The sequence below is a fragment of the Mustelus asterias genome, chromosome 16 (genome assembly GCF_964213995.1).
Source record: "Mustelus asterias chromosome 16, sMusAst1.hap1.1, whole genome shotgun sequence".
Taxonomy (NCBI): Eukaryota; Metazoa; Chordata; class Chondrichthyes; order Carcharhiniformes; family Triakidae; genus Mustelus; species Mustelus asterias.
The window spans coordinates 74,843,374-74,858,923 of NC_135816.1; the positions used below are offsets into that span (position 1 = coordinate 74,843,374).

The following is a 15,550-nucleotide window of genomic DNA, read 5'->3' on the forward strand; positions in this document are numbered from 1 at the left end:
TGATGCCAAAATCAAAACGTTTTTGGGTCTAGACTAACTTCACATTATACCTTGGAGTTTCTGATCTGGTCCCTAACAGGTGGGATTGGCCCTGGTTAATATTATAAGCTTCATATTTTAAATTACCTCTTTAAAGTGTTCTAATAGAAAGGGCATGTCAGTTTTACCAGGATCCCCTCTTTCTCACTTAAGTCCCAGCTGTTCTGAAACTGAAAGTGCTTTGATGGATAGCAGGATGTCAGAATCAATGGAGAGAACCCCTTTTAACATTGAAAGAGTAGCATCTGTTGTCTGACCCCTTTGAAGTGCTTTGTTGGACATCAGGGATTGAGTTTCACTAGGGAGTTCCTGTTATCTGGCTCCTTTGAAGTGCTTTGATTGACAGATTGGAATACTTACTCACTAGCTGGGGGCTTTTTTTCCCCACCCTTCACGGTTGAATGCATCTCAAATGCTTTTTAAACATTGCGCTTGGAAAAGAGGAACTGAAATCTCCTGGCTAGTGGGTAAATGATCAAACCTGTCAATCAAGGGCAGAATGTTTATAAACATTGTGGCTAAGAACAAAGACAGCACTTGAGATGCATTAAACCGTGAATGGAAAGAAAATCAAACAAAGTTTAGTGGATAAGCGATCCAACCTGTCCCTTGGGGGACCCTCTCTCTGCAGGTTGGCAATGGCACAGGGGCACATGGGTACAGCACTCACCTTCCTGAACATCTGAGTCCAAAGTGTTAGGTCATGGTGTCAGTGCCAGGGCGCAGTGCAAGGTTGGCACTGCCAAGGGCGGGGCTTGAAAGGGGAGTTTGAGGGAGTCAGAACCTGAGGGGACCCAATCTCAGAGTGTCTCTCTTATGGGGGAGGGGGAGGGTGATGCCACTTGCTGGGGGTGGGGGGTGAGGCCACCCTCCAGACTGCATGGTGTGGGGAGGGCTGTTCTTTCATAGGTGAGGGGGAGGATGCTCCTCTGAGCTGAGGGGTTAGGGCTGCTCCCCTTGACAGAGGAAGTCGCCATGTCCATTGCGTGTGTGTGTGTGTGTGTGGGGGCGGGGGACTATCTCTCAGCATTCAGATTAGGGTGCCTGTTAAAAGTGGGGCCCTGATCTGTAAAGCAGAGCTAGCTGGCATGTTTAAGGCTATGAATGTTTTTAAATGCTAAAGGTGAGGAAATCCCACTTGACAAGCACTCCTAATGTCAACTGAAAAGATTCCGGTTTTTCGGAGTGCAGTCGGATGAATTGTGTCCTATATCTTTCCTTAGGTAAGGAGACAAAACTGAACACAATATTCCAGGTGCAGTCTCACCAAGGCTCTATATAATTGCAGTAAACATCTTCACTCCAATATGCAAGTCCTCTTGTAATAAAGGCCAACATATCATTTGTCTTCTAAATTGCTTGCTGTGTCTCCATGTTAGCTTTCAGTGCCATATGAACAGGGACACTGAAGTCCCTTTCAAGTTCAACACTTCCCAACCTCTCGCCATTTAAGAAATACTCTATTTCATTCTTCCTACCAAAGTGGATAACATCACATTTCTGCATTTCACCTGATTTATTGCAAAGTAACTTAGCCTCTCCAAATCCTCTTGATAAATCTTTGTATCTTCTTCACAACTCACGCTTCCACCTAATTATGCATCATCTGCAAATTTAGGAATATTACATTTGGTCCCCACACCCAAACTGTTGATACAGTTTATGAATAGCTGCAGCCTAAGACTAGTGGGTACCACTGTATCGTGTGGTACCTCACTAGTCAACATCCTTGGGGTTACCATTGACCAGAAACTCAACTGGACTTGCCACATAAACACAATGGCTACAAGGGAAGGTCAGAGGCTAGAAATACGGCAGCAAGTAACTCAACTCTAGACTTCCCAAAGCCTGTCCACCATTTACAAGGCATAAGTCAGGAGTGTGATGGAATACTCCCCCACTTGCCTGGATGAATGCAGCTTGAACAACACTCAAGAAGCTTGACACATCCAGGAAAAAGCAGCCCGTTTGATTGGCACTACATCCACAAACATCCATTCCTTCCACCACTGGCGCTCAGTAGCAGCAGTGTATACTATCTACAAGATTCACTGCAGCAATTCACCAAAGATCCTTAGGCAGTATCTTCCCAAACCCATGACCACTTCCATCTAGAAGGACAAGGACAGCAGATACATGGGAACACCACCACCTGCAAGTTCCCCTCCAAGCCACCCACCATCCTGACTTGGAAATGTATTGCCATTCCTTCACAGTTGCGGGGACAAAATTCTGGAATTCCCTCCCTAATGGCATTGTGGGTCAACCCACAGCACATGGACTGCAGCGATTCAAGAAGGCAGCTCACCACCACCAAGGGCAACTAGGGATGGGCAATAAATGCTGGCCAGCCAACAATGCCCATGTCCCATGAATGAATAAAAGAAAAATCAGAGCCTGTCAACCTGAAAATTACCCATTTATTCTTACTCTGTCCGTTAACCAGTGTTGGGCCATTCGCTGTTGATGTCAAGCTGCTAAGGGTAGTGGAAATCTCTCCCCCAAATAGATGCTGATGCTGGAGTACAATTGCAAGTTTTATAACTGAGTTCGATAAATTTTGGTTGTGCAAGGGTATTAATGTTTAAGGAAAAAGATGGAGTTAATATACAGATCAGTTATTATCTGCATCAGTGGGTTCAGTGACCTTCTTCTATTCCTATTTTACTGTGACAAAACTGAACACAGTGCTTGAGCTGAATCTTAGCAAAACTGGACCACTACAGTGCTGCCCCTCTAGTCCCGTCCATGGCCCAATCGCGGCCCCCACATCAATTCCTGGGCCAGCCCTGATCCCCCCCCCCCCCCCCCCCCCCCCGTCTCGGAGCATCCTGATGTACAGCCCACCACCCCCCTCACTCCACTTACCCCCTGGGGTCTAACCCCCCCCCGTCGGGAGGCAGGCCCCCCACAGCAGAGCACCCCCCCCCAATCACTGCCCACCCTCCATCCCAGACCGATCCTGTCTGCAAAATGGCAGCAGGACCCCCCACCAATCGCCCTAGGCCCTGTCCACAATAGGCCCTGCCCCTTTGCACTGCCCAATGCCCGGTGGGCAGTGCCAAGGTGCCCCTTGGGCATGGGCACTTTGCCCATTGGGCTGCGCCGGGGGCATGGGTACTGCCAGGGTGTCCATGCCCAGCGGCACCACCCCCCCCCTCCCCACTGCCCGACCCCCTGGAGGGCCCCAATTGCCCCCCCCCTTCATTCTGGCGGGGTCTCCCACTAGTTCCCCGAACATGGGGAGCTAGTGTAAACCCCGCTGAAAGTGAAAGTTCCCAACAATTAGATTGAAAATACATTTAAAACATATTAAAAACAGATTCAAATGATTTACCTGCCTTCCCACCAGTTTCCAGCATGGTCTGACCAGCAACTATTCGCCAGCTCTGGGAGATGCGCATGCATTCCCGGCACATGCGCAAATCCCGGAACAAGGCCGGTGGCGCGCATTACCCACCGCGACCTGCCAGAAAAGTTGCGGGTCGCAATGGGAGAATTGCGGCCTGTATTTGAGGTGAGACTGGCTAGAACTGAACATCGAACTGAGGGCGAATCCGACTAGAACCGTGTACAGTTACTCATGAAATTGTCTGATTGTACTCTCCCGCTTTGAGCTTGTACTCCCAACATTCATCGGTCTTTGTTGTTGCATCTTGATTTTGCTTATACATGTTTTGTGTTTAGTTTACTGACTCATGTAGCCTCTATAGGGGATTTTCACAGTAACTTCATTGCAGTGTGAATGTAAGTCTACTTGTGACTAATAAATAAACTTTTCTCACTTTTCTTATGCTTTGACTTTTAATATCTCTCTTTGCCCCTCTGATTTTAACCTTTTCTGTATATTTTTCTATTGGTATCAGAGAACTAGCCTTCCCCTTCCTTGTTGCTGGAGTTCATAGAAAGAAATCATAGAAACCCTACAGTGCAGAAACAGGCCATTCGGCCCATCGAGTCTGCACCGACCACAATCCCACCCAGGCCCTGCCCCCATATCCCTACACATTTACCCGCTAATCCCTCTAACCTACGCATCCCAGGACACTAAGGGGCAATTTTTTTTTTAGCATGGCCAATCAACCTAACCCGCACATCTTTGGACTGTGGGAGGAAACCGGAGCACCCGGAGGAAACCCACGCAGACACGAGGCGAATGTGCAAACTCCACACAGACAGTGACCCAAGCCGGGAATCGAACCCAGGTCCCTGGAGCTGTGAAGCAGCAGTGCTAACCACTGTGCTACCGTGCCGCCCTTAACCACTGTGCTCGCCCGTGCCGAGTTTTAAAGATTATTTTTCCTCTTTATGTCAGCTTTAATTTATTTGTAAAACTATTTTGGGCCTGGTCTGAGATGATTAGACTTTATAAAACTGCAATCTTATTTTTCTGATTTTTGATTCTGAACTGCAAATTCAGGAGTGGAAGGGTTAATCTTCAGCCACTGTGAATCAGGAAAATGAAAGTAACATCTTCATTCCTTGCATTCAATGTTTATAAGGATTTTACTTCCCAATCTGGTTCCTCAGTCTCTCCACTGCTATGTAAAACCTCTTCAGCTGCTTTAACAATGGATCCCAGAGCTTTAAAGCATGAATTAACAACATGTGTGTCTCCAGATCCTGTGATTTTTCCCTGTCAGCACAGTTCTGTTTGAAATGTATTGACAGGGTTTGGGCCCAGGCAGCAGGTCCAGGAAGGTTTCAGTTTCCTGTCACCAGAAATTTAACCCCAGACCGACTCTGGAGTGGGAATTCGGCTGTCCGTTTGGAAAGATACACGTTGGTTTTCAATCAGAGCCTGACATTCTACCAGATTTTGGGGAAATTTCACCCGTAGACCAAGTGATTGCATGAGAGTGTGTTGACATCAGTCATCTACTTCAGGGGTCACGTCGGGAGCGCAGGAGTAATCTCCAGGAACACGGGCAGAACACTAGCATGAAGCAGCTGCTGAATCAGTTAATAAAGAATTCTTGTTCATAAATCGCTGATTGTTCCTTATTGTGGAGCCACAACATATAGTCATTGAACATTAATTTGTCATTATTACAGCTACGTGTTGCTTAGACAATATTTCATATTGAATTTACTGATATTTGTAGCCTCTGCTGCTTTTAAAAAATATCTCTTTGTCCTTCTGATGACTCTGTAAACTTTACCTGCAAATTTTTCTTTTCTTCCCTGAAAGCTCCTTTCTGCAGGATTCGTAAAGTTTAATTTTCATCTTTACATAGATCGTACAATCTTGCTTTCTCTGATTTTCTACTCCAGGCCTGAAAGGGTTAATCTGCAGCCAGTAATTCAGGAAAATGAAACCAACATTCTCATTCCCTGCACCGAATGGTTATCTGGATTCCACTTCCTGTTCTGCTTCCTCAGTCTCTTGGTGCTGTGTGAAACCCTTTCAGCTGCTGTAACAATGGATCCTGGAGCTTTAAAGGATGAATTAACCTGTGCTGTGTGTCTCCAGGTGTACCAGGATCCTGTGGCATTACCCTGTCAGCACAGTTTCTGTTTGAAATGTATTGAGGGAGTTTGGGCCCAGACAGCAGGCCCAGGAAGATTTGAGTGCCCTCAGTGTCGCAGGAAGTTTAATCCCAGGCCCAGTCTGGAGAGAAACTTCACTCTGTGTAATATAGTGGAAAAATACAACTGCTCACAGCCTTCTGCTGATTCAGCTCACATTGTGTGTGACAACTGCGATGAGAATCCAAACCCAGCTGTGAAGACGTGTCTGAAATGCGAAATATCTCTTTGCTCCCTTCATTTAAAACCACATTTACGGAACAAGGCTTTCAGTGGACACACCCTCATTGAGCCAGTGGCTGACCTTACAGGCAGACAGTGTTCTGACCATAAGGAGCTCCTAAACTTCTATTGTAAAGACGATACTGAGTGTGTGTGTGTTTCCTGCGCAATAATAGGGAAACATAAATCCCACACATTGCTGAGTCTGGATGATGCACAAGCAACAATTAAGGTAAGTGACACAATTTCTGATATTAAAAACAGTGAGGGAGAGTTATGCTGTTAACGAGCAGCATTCATTGGATCTGATCGCAGACTCTGCTGATTTATCCCAGTGTTTTCTTGCTGGTCTGGGTTTATGGGAGTCAGTTTAGCTCCCTCCTCTTTCTCTCACATTCTGTCGCTGAGAGATCAGCGTGGACACTGGGAGGGATGTGAGAGTGACCCAAAGTGACTGCCCCTCATCCACACTCAGCCCCTTCTGTGGTGGGCATTGTAGAGCTCAGTGATTCACTAAGTGAGCACCTTTGAGTTCTGGCACTTGATGGCATAGGTTGTGGGAACAGAATACGTAGTTTTGTGTAACAGTAGGAGATCCTGTCCTCTGCACAGCAGGCAGAGGATTGTCAACAGTGGGAGGGTGAGGCACACCCACAGGAGGGGAGAGGATGTTTGAGACTCGGGGACTGAATGGAAAAACTGCTCCACACAACGAAAGGGGATGGCTGTTTGAGAAATACGTCTCAGTTTCCAATTCCCTTTGGCTGCTTCCTGAAAACGGAGGAGCCGAGTCCATGTCGGGCAGGAAGCATCTTTTTACTGAGAGTCACAGAGGGAAAATTTCTGCTCAGTACCCAGACACCGAGTCATTGAGATTTACAGAGATGGAGTGGGGTTCCCTTCCAACAGCTGAGAAACCTGGAAATGTGGGAAATGCAAAATTCCAACTGGATTTAATGCCCTGAGTTCATGGGGAGATGGCAGGGTAGTGGTAATATCACTGGGATGGTAATCATGATGTGGAGATGCCGGCGTTGGACTGGGGTGAACACAGTAAGAGTTTTAACAACACCAGGTTAAAGTCCAACAGGTTTATTTGGCAGCAAATACCATAAGCTTTCGGAGCGCTGCTCCTCCGTCAGATGGAGTGGAAATGTGCTCTCAAACAGTGCACAGAGACACAAAATCAATCCAGAGGCCTTAGGCTAATGCTCAGCAGACATGGGTTCAAATCCCACCATTGCAGCTGGTTCATTCATTAATAAAAATCTAGATTTGAAAGCTCGCCTCAGTAATAATAACCACAAAATTATTAACCCCACCTGGTACAGTAATATCTTTTAAGGTAGGCGATCTGCCATCCTTACTTGGTCTGGTTACACGTCCCTCCAGGCCCACAGCAATGTATTTGACTTAACTGCCCTCTGAAATGGTCTAGCAAGCCACCTATTTCAAGGGCAGTTTGGAATTACCCTTATGGCCTTGTTAGTGATGCCATGTCCCATGACAGAATATTTTTTTAAAAAGTGGAAATTTTTTTACTCTGTTTCCCATCTGGCAGCCAACCACTGAGATAAAAGCAAATTACTGCAGATGCTGGAATAGAAACATAGAAAAACTACAGTACAAAACAGGCCCTTCGGCCCCACAAGTTGTGCCAAACATATCCCTGCCTTTTAGGTCTACCTATAACCCTCCATCCTATTAAGTCCCATGTACTCATCCAGGAGTCTCCTAAAAGACCCATAGAATCATAGAAACCCTACAGTGCAGAAGGAGGCCATTCGGCCCATCGAGTCTGCACCGACCACAATCCCACCCAGGCCCTACCCCCACATATTTACCTGCTAATCCCTCTAACCTACGCATCTCAGGACTCTAAGGGGCAATTTTTAACCTGGCCAATCAACCTAACCCGCACATCTTTGGACTATGGGAGGAAACCGGAGCACCCGGAGGAAACCCACGCAGACACGAGGAGAATGTGCAAACTCCACACAGACAGCGACCCGAGCCGGGAATCGAACCCGGGACCCTGGAGCTGTGAAGCAGCAGTGCTAACCACTGTGCTACCGTGCCGCCCTATTGAGTTTGCCTCCACCACCACTGACGGCAGCCGATTCCACTCGCCCACCACCCTCTGTGTGAAAAACTTCCCCCTAACATTTCCCCTGTACCTACCCCCCAGCACCTTAAACCTATGTCCTCTTGTAGCAGCCATTTCCACCCTGGGAAAAAGCCTCTGAGAGTCCACCTGATCTATGCCTCTCAACATCTTATACACCTCTATTAGGTCTCCTCTCATCCTACATCTCTCCAAGGAGAAAAGACCGAGCTCCCTCAGCCTATCCACATAAGGCATGCCACTCAATCCAGGCAACATCCTTGTAAATCTCCTCTGCACCCTTTCAATCTTTTCCACATCCTTCCTGTAATGAGGCGACCAGAACTGAGCACAGTACTCCAAGTGGGGTCTGACGAGGGTCTTATATAGCTGCATCATTATCCCCGGACTCCTAAACTCAATCCCTCGATTGATAAAGGCCAGCACACCATACGCCTTCTTAACCACCTCCTCCACCTGCAGGGCCGATTTTAGAGTCCTATGGACCTGGACCCCAAGGTCCTTCTGATCCTCTACAGTACCAAGAGTCTTTCCCTTTATATTGTACTCTTTCATCCCATTTGACCTGCCAAAATGGACCTGTGGTGAACCATCGTTGGTTCCCACTGGATAGTACTGAGCCAGGGTCTGGCCAGTACTACAAGGATGTACATATGTTACTGTTGGGTTGTGCTACTTGTTGCTGTTGGGGTTAGGGTGGGGTTGTTACACCTTTGTACTGTAGTGTTGTGGTACATCCCAGTCGGGCTCCGCCTCCTGGGAGAGGTATAAAAGTCCCTGCTCTGGCCGGGACCCCTTCAGTCTGGGATAGTGTATATAATTACTGACTGCTTCATTACAGTAAATAAAAGCCTTTCATTTACCGAGCATCTGGCCTCGTGTTTGAGAAGCGCATCAATTTTATTTACTGTTGTTAAACTCTCGTCGAAGAAAAAAAAAAGAGAGTATGGAGCAGATCCTGAAGCCGGAACGCCTTACACTAGATCCACGTGCGGTGGGCGCTTCTAACACCTTCGACCACTGGCTGAAGTGCTTCGAAGACTACCTGGCAGCCTCCGCAGCGGTCACCACAGATGATGACAGACTCCGGGTCCTCCATGCGAGGGTAAGCGACACTGTCTACCTCGCGATCCGTGCGGCCACTGATTATACTAAGGCCCTTGAGCTTCTGAAGAAGCGCTATATCAAACCACCCAATGAAATACACGCTCGTTACCTCCTAGCCACTCGACGACGGCAGTCTGGCGAAACGATGGAGGAATATGCGAACGAGCTCCTACAGCTAGCCAGGGGCTGTAACTGCAAAGCTGTGTCGGCTGAGCAGAGCATGAACGACCTCGCCCGAGATGCGTTTGTGGCGGGAGTCGGATCGTCGTACATTCGACTTAAACTGTTGGAGAAGGGTAATCTTAATCTTACCCAGGCAATCGAGCTAGCGGAGATGCTCGAGACGGCCTTCAAAAGCTTAGTATTATATCCGGAGGACCATGTGGAGACAACGTGGCAGGAGCAGTCGCCAATCCCTCCTCCTCCCTCGGGTTCGAAATGCTGCGTAATGGCGTGCTCACACTCGGGCCAGACGACGGCAGCAGGCCCGGGTGGCCCGCGGTGCTACTTCTGTGGGGGAGCGAAGCATACTCGGCAACGGTGTCCCGCTAAAGCTGTGTTGTGCACCGCATGCGGTAAGAAAGGGCACTATTCGAAAGTGTGCCGATCTAAACCTAGGAACGGCAGTGCGGCCTGCGATTCTTCAGAGCTCGGGTCTTCGTCGTCGAAGTCATCGAGGGGTTTGTCCACGTGCGAGGCCAGGACAACGCCATTACGGTCAACGGAGTCGGAGGTGTGCGACCACCAGGGGTCGCTGAGTTTGGCGCCATCACCCACGTGCGACTCATGGGAGCGGCCATGTTGGTCGACACTGACCGTAAACGACCAGCAGGGGTCCTCCTCATTGATTTCAGCTGCCTGCAGTGGCGCTCATGAACCAACGGTGGCGTCGATCATCCTGGACCAGGCCAAGCCTCATAGACTTGACAAAGCTATGATGAATATCCAGGTAAATGACCACTAAACTTCATGGTTTATTGTCTGTTTGACAGCGGGAGCACTGAGAGCTTTATCCACCCAGACACTGTGAAGCGGTGTGGACTCCAGATTCAACCTGCCAAACAGACAATCTCTATGGCATCGAGGTCCCGGTCTGTCGCCGTGCTAGGGAGTTGCGTGGTAACTTTGAAGGTGCAAGGCACAGTTTACGAGCGTTTCAAGCTCCTAGTGTTGCCGTATCTTTGCGCGCCAATACTTCTCGGACTAAACTTCATGGTCCACTTGAGGAGTGTAATCCTACAGTATGGTGGGCCACTCCCTTCACTGGCAGTAGGAAAACAGCAGCAGCCTCCAAATTGCCCAATTGCCTGCAGCCTCTCGACGCTGAAGATCACCACACCCTCCTTGTTCCAGAATCTTGTGCCAGGCTGCAAGCCTATCGCGACTAAAAGTAGGCGTTACAGCGCTGAGGATCGGATCTTCATTAGATCTGAGGTCCAGCGGCTCCTCAAAGAAAGGATCATACAACCCAGCGCTAGTCCGTGGAGAGCGCAGGTCGTGGTGGTCAAGAGCGGGAACAAACCCCGGATGGTCATTGACTACAGTCAGACCATTAATCGATATACGCAGCTGGATGCGTATCCTCTCCCGCGCATATCTGATATGGTCAATCAGATTGCGCAGTACCGGATGTTCTCCACCATAGACCTCAAGTCTGCCTACCACCAACTCCCCATTCGCCCAGAGGACCGACAATACACGGCTTTTGAGGTGGATGGTCGCTTGTATCACTTTCTCAGGGTTCCCTTTGGTGTCACCAATGGGGTCTCGGTCTTCCAGCGTGCTATGGACCGAATGGTGGACCAGAACGGGCTGCGGGCTACCTTCCCGCACCTGGATAATGTCACCATCTGCGGCCATGACCAGCAGGACCACGACACGAATCTCCTGAACTTCCTACGCACTGCATCTCGCCTGAACTTGACCTATAACAGGAAGAAGTGTGTGTTTCGTACGCGCCGCTTAGCCATCCTAGGATACGTGGTGGAAAACGGGGTAATTGGCCCTGATCCAGACCCCTTTCTGAACTTCCCTTACCTGCTAGTGCAAAAGCACTGAGAAGATGCTTAGGCTTCTTCTCTTATTATGCGCAGTGGGTTCCCAATTACGCGGACAAAGCCCGTCCGTTCATTAAGTCCACGACTTTTCCCCTAACGCCAGAGGCCTGATTGGCCTTCGATAAATTGAAAGCCGACATCGCGAAAGCTACGATGCACGCTGTTGACGAGTCCAACCCCTTTCAGGTGGAGAGCGATGCATCTGATTTCGCCCTGGCCGCCACACTTAACCAGGCAGGCAGGCCCGTCGCATTTTTTTCCCGCACCCTCCAAGGCCCTGAAATTCGGCATTCAGCGGTGGAAAAGGAGGCCCAGGCCATTGTGGAGGCCGTCAGGCACTGGCGCCATTACTTGGCGGGAAAACGGTTCACCCTGATCACGGACCAGTGGTCCGTGGCGTTCATGTTTAACAACACGCAGAGGGGCAAGATCAAGAATGACAAGATCTTGCGGTGGAGAATTGAACTCTCCACCTATAACTACGACATCATGTACCGTCCAGGGAAACTCAATGAGCCCTCGGATGCCCTCTCGCGTGGAACATGCGCCAGTATACAGGAGGACCGTTTGCAGGCCCTCCATAATGACCTATGCCATCCTGGGGTCACTCGGCTCTACCACTTTATAAAAGCCCGCAACCTGCCTTACTCGGTGGAGGACGTCAGGTCAGTAACAAAAAGCTGTCGGGTTTGCGCGGAATGCAAACCGCACTTTTACCGACCTGACCGGGCACATTTAGTCAAGGCCACTCGTCCCTTCGAGAGACTGAGTGTCGATTTTAAGGGCCCCCTTCCCTCAACAGATCGGAATGTGTACTTCCTCAATATCATTGACAAGTACTCTCGGTTCCCTTTTGTTGTTCCCTGCTCTGATACATCCGCTGCCACGGTTATCAAGGCATTCCGTGATCTCTTTACCCTGTTCAGGTACCCCGGCTACATCCATAGCGACAGGGGCTCGTCGTTCATGAGCGATGACTTGAGGCAATTCCTGCTCTCATACGGGATTGCCTCTAGTAGGACCACGAGCTACAACCCTAGGGGTAACGGACAGGTGGAACGCGAGAATGCTACAGTCTGGAAGGCTGTCTTACTGGCGTTGAAGTCAAAAGGTCTTCCAGTCTCCCGTTGGCAAGAGGTGCTCCCTGATGCGCTCCATTCTATTTGCTCCCTCCTGTGTACGGCAACCAATGCTACTCCCCACGAGAGGATGTTCTCATTCCCTCGGAAGTCTTCCTCGGGGACCTCATTACCGTCTTGGTTGACGTACTCAGGACCCGTCCTCCTGCGGCGACATGTAAGGGCCCGCAAGTCCGACCCGTTGGTCGAACAGGTGCATCTCCTCCACGCCAACCCTCAGTATGCCTATGTGGCATACCCTGACGGGCGAGAGGACACGGTCTCGATCCGAGACCAGGCGCCAGCAGGGAACGTAGCAACCCCTGTCGCTCCCATACCCCCTGTTACAAATCCTTTAACTCTTGTTTCTTCCCCGGACACGGCGCGGGCAGCATCGGGACCATTGCTTAGAACATAGAACATAGAACATAGAACATTACAGCGCAGAACAGGCCCTTCGGCCCACGATGTTGCACCGACCAGTTAAAAAAAAAACTGTGACCCTCCAACCTAAACCAATTTCTTTTCGTCCATGAACCTATCTACGGATCTCTTAAACGCCCCCAAACTAGGCGCATTTACTACTGATGCTGGCAGGGCATTCCAATCCCTCACCACCCTCTGGGTAAAGAACCTACCCCTGACATCGGTTCTATAACTACCCCCCCTCAATTTAAAGCCATGCCCCCTCGTGCTGGATTTCTCCATCAGAGGAAAAAGGCTATCACTATCCACCCTATCTAAACCTCTAATCATCTTATATGTTTCAATAAGATCCCCTCTTAGCCGCCGCCTTTCCAGCGAAAACAATCCCAAATCCCTCAGCCTCTCCTCATGCTTAACCCTTTTACTCCCGTGTACAGCTTGCCTGAGCCCAGAAGATGGTCACCACTGCAGGGCGTGTCAGGATCCCATGGACTACCGTCACCTCAGGGTCAACCGGCCTGTGAGTCCGTGGAAGAACAGCTGGACGCCGCCTTGGGGAGAACGCCACCGCAAGCGCCTACTCCGGTGTCACCGCCGGTATTGAGGAGGTCACAATGACGGTGTAGTCCCCCTGACCGTCTGAACTTATAGACTGATGACGCTTTATTCTGTTTTTGTACCCCGCCGGCCTTTGTTCTCAAAGGAGGGGTGAATGTGGTGAACCATCGTTGGTTTCCACTGGATAGTACTGAGCCAGGGGCTGGCCAGTACTACAAGGATGTACATATGTTACTGTTGGGTTGTGCTACTTGTTGCTGTTGGGGTTAGGGTGGGGTTGTTACACCTTTGTACTGTAGTGTTGTGGCACATCCCAGTCGGGCTCCGCCTCCTGGGAGAGGTATAAAAGTCCCTGCTCTGGCCGGGACCCCTTCAGTCTGGGATAGTGTATATAAGTTCTGGCAGCTTCATTACAGTAAATAAAAGCCTTTCATTTACCGAGCATCTGGCCTCGTGTTTGAGAAGCGCATCAGGACCACTACGCATTTATCAGGGTTGAAGTCCATCTGCCACTTCTCCGCCCAATCTTGCATCCTATCTATGTCCCTCTGCAACTTCTGACACCCCTCCGGACTATCCACAACTCCACCAACCCTTTGTGTCGTCGGCAAACTTACCAACCCATCCCTCCACTTCCTCATCCAGGTCATTTATGAAAATGACAAACGGCAAGGGTCCCAGAACAGATCCCTGGAGCACACCACTGGTGACCGACCTCCATTTAGAAAAAGACCCATCTATACCCACTCTCTGCCTCCTTTGGGCAAGCCAGTTCTGGATCCACAGGGCAGCAGCTCCTTGGATCCCATGCCCTCTCACTTTTTCTAGAAGCCTTGCATGGGGGACCTTATCGAACGCCTTGCTAAAATCCATATAAACCACATCTACCGCTTTCCCTTCGTAAATGTGGGATTGTATCCCAGACGTCAGATGACCCAAGTAATACCTCCCAAGCATCACTCTTCAGCTGTGAAGCTGTGTGTGTATCCACTGTGACAGTTGACATTGAAAAAATGAATGGAGGTGTTGCCTCCTCCACTCTCTCAGCTTCTGTTCACAGAATCACAGAGACCCGACAGTGCAGAAAGAGGCCATCTGGCCCATCGAGTCTGCACCGACCACAATCCCACCCAGGCCCTACCCCCATATCCCGACACATTTACCCGCTAATCCCTCTAACCTACGCATCTCAGGACACTAAGGGGCAATTTTAGCATGGCCAATCAACCTAACCGCACATCTTTGGACTATGGGAGGAAACCGGAGCACCCGGAGGAAACCCACGCAGACACGAGGAGAACGTGCAAACTCCACACAGACAGTGACCCAAGCCAGGAATCGAACCCAGGTCCCTGGAGCTGTGAAGCAGCAGTGCTAACCACTGTGCTACCGTGCCGCCCGTGTTCTATATAATCATCCTTGGATCTAGAGCTGCCATTATCTTCTTCACTGACATCATCACCAAAAAGGTTAATCCTCAAACAGTTTAAATAATTATCTCAAAATGGTCAGTCATAGCTCAGTGGTAGCTCTCAGGCCTTGGAATCAGAAGGTTGCAGTTTCAAGGCCCACTCAAGTGACTTAAGCATGTGATGTAGCCCGTCTAGCCTGTATTTCTGAGGGAGTGCTGCACTCTAAGTTGCTGTTTCTTTCAGTTAGGATGAGGCTTGGTCTGCCCTCTATAGAACCATAGAACCATAGAAAATTACAGCTCAGAAACAGGCCTTTTGGCCCTTTTTGTCTGTGCCGAACCATTTTATGCCTAGTCCCACTGACCTGCACTTGGACCATATCCCTCCACACCCCTCTCATCCATGAACCCGTCCAAGTTTTTCTTAAATGTTAAAAGTGATCCCACATTTACCACTTTATCCGGCAGCTCATTCCACACTCCCACCACTCTCTGCGTGAAGAAGCCCCCCCTAATATTCCCTTTAAACTTTTCTCCTTTCACCCTTAACCCATGCCCTCTGGTTTTTTTTCTCCCCTAGTCTCAGCGGAAAAAGCCTGCTTGCATTCACTCTATCTATACCCATCAAAATCTTATACACCTCTATCAAATCTCCCCTCAATCTTCTACGCTCCAGGGAATAAAGTCCCAACCTATTCAATCTCTCTCTGTAACTCAGCTTCTCAAGTCCCGGCAACATCCTTGTGAACCTTCTCTGCACTCTTTCAATCTTATTTACATCCTTCCTGTAACTAGGTGACCAAAACTGTACACAATACTCCAAATTCGGCCTCACCAATGCCTTATATAACCTTACCATAACACTCCAACCTTTATACTCGATATTCCGATTTATAAAGGCCAATGTACCAAAGGCACTCTTTACGACCCTATCCACCTGTGACGTCACTTTTAGGGA

The 15,550-nt window shown here is 49.3% G+C and overlaps 2 protein-coding genes across 4 annotated transcripts in view; both read left to right on the top strand.

Moving 5' to 3' along the window:
- Nucleotides 1–5,324: 5,324 nt before the first annotated feature.
- LOC144505247 (E3 ubiquitin/ISG15 ligase TRIM25-like) overlaps nucleotides 5,325–15,550 on the top strand; it is a 90,123-nt gene continuing 79,897 nt past the window's right edge. Inside the window, exon 1 of one of the 3 annotated variants that reach the window (XM_078231282.1) lies at nucleotides 5,325–6,022. In XM_078231282.1, the coding sequence (XP_078087408.1) occupies nucleotides 5,462–6,022 (561 nt within the window). In that variant the 5' untranslated portion in view covers nucleotides 5,325–5,461. The remainder of the gene's footprint in view (nucleotides 6,023–15,550) is intronic. The other 2 variants (XM_078231280.1, XM_078231281.1) reach the window with 2 other exon arrangements.
- Nucleotides 8,852–13,616, top strand: LOC144505252 (uncharacterized). The gene is made up of 2 exons (XM_078231289.1): nucleotides 8,852–9,971; nucleotides 13,061–13,616. Exons 1-2 carry the CDS (start codon nucleotides 8,862–8,864, stop codon nucleotides 13,067–13,069), a joined length of 1,119 nt encoding a protein of 372 aa, XP_078087415.1. The 5' UTR covers nucleotides 8,852–8,861; the 3' UTR covers nucleotides 13,070–13,616.

Coding starts and splice junctions, on each gene's coding strand:
- LOC144505252 (XM_078231289.1), top strand. CDS start 8,862: ATGGAGCAGATCCTGAAGCCGGAACGCCTTACACTAGATCCACGTGCG.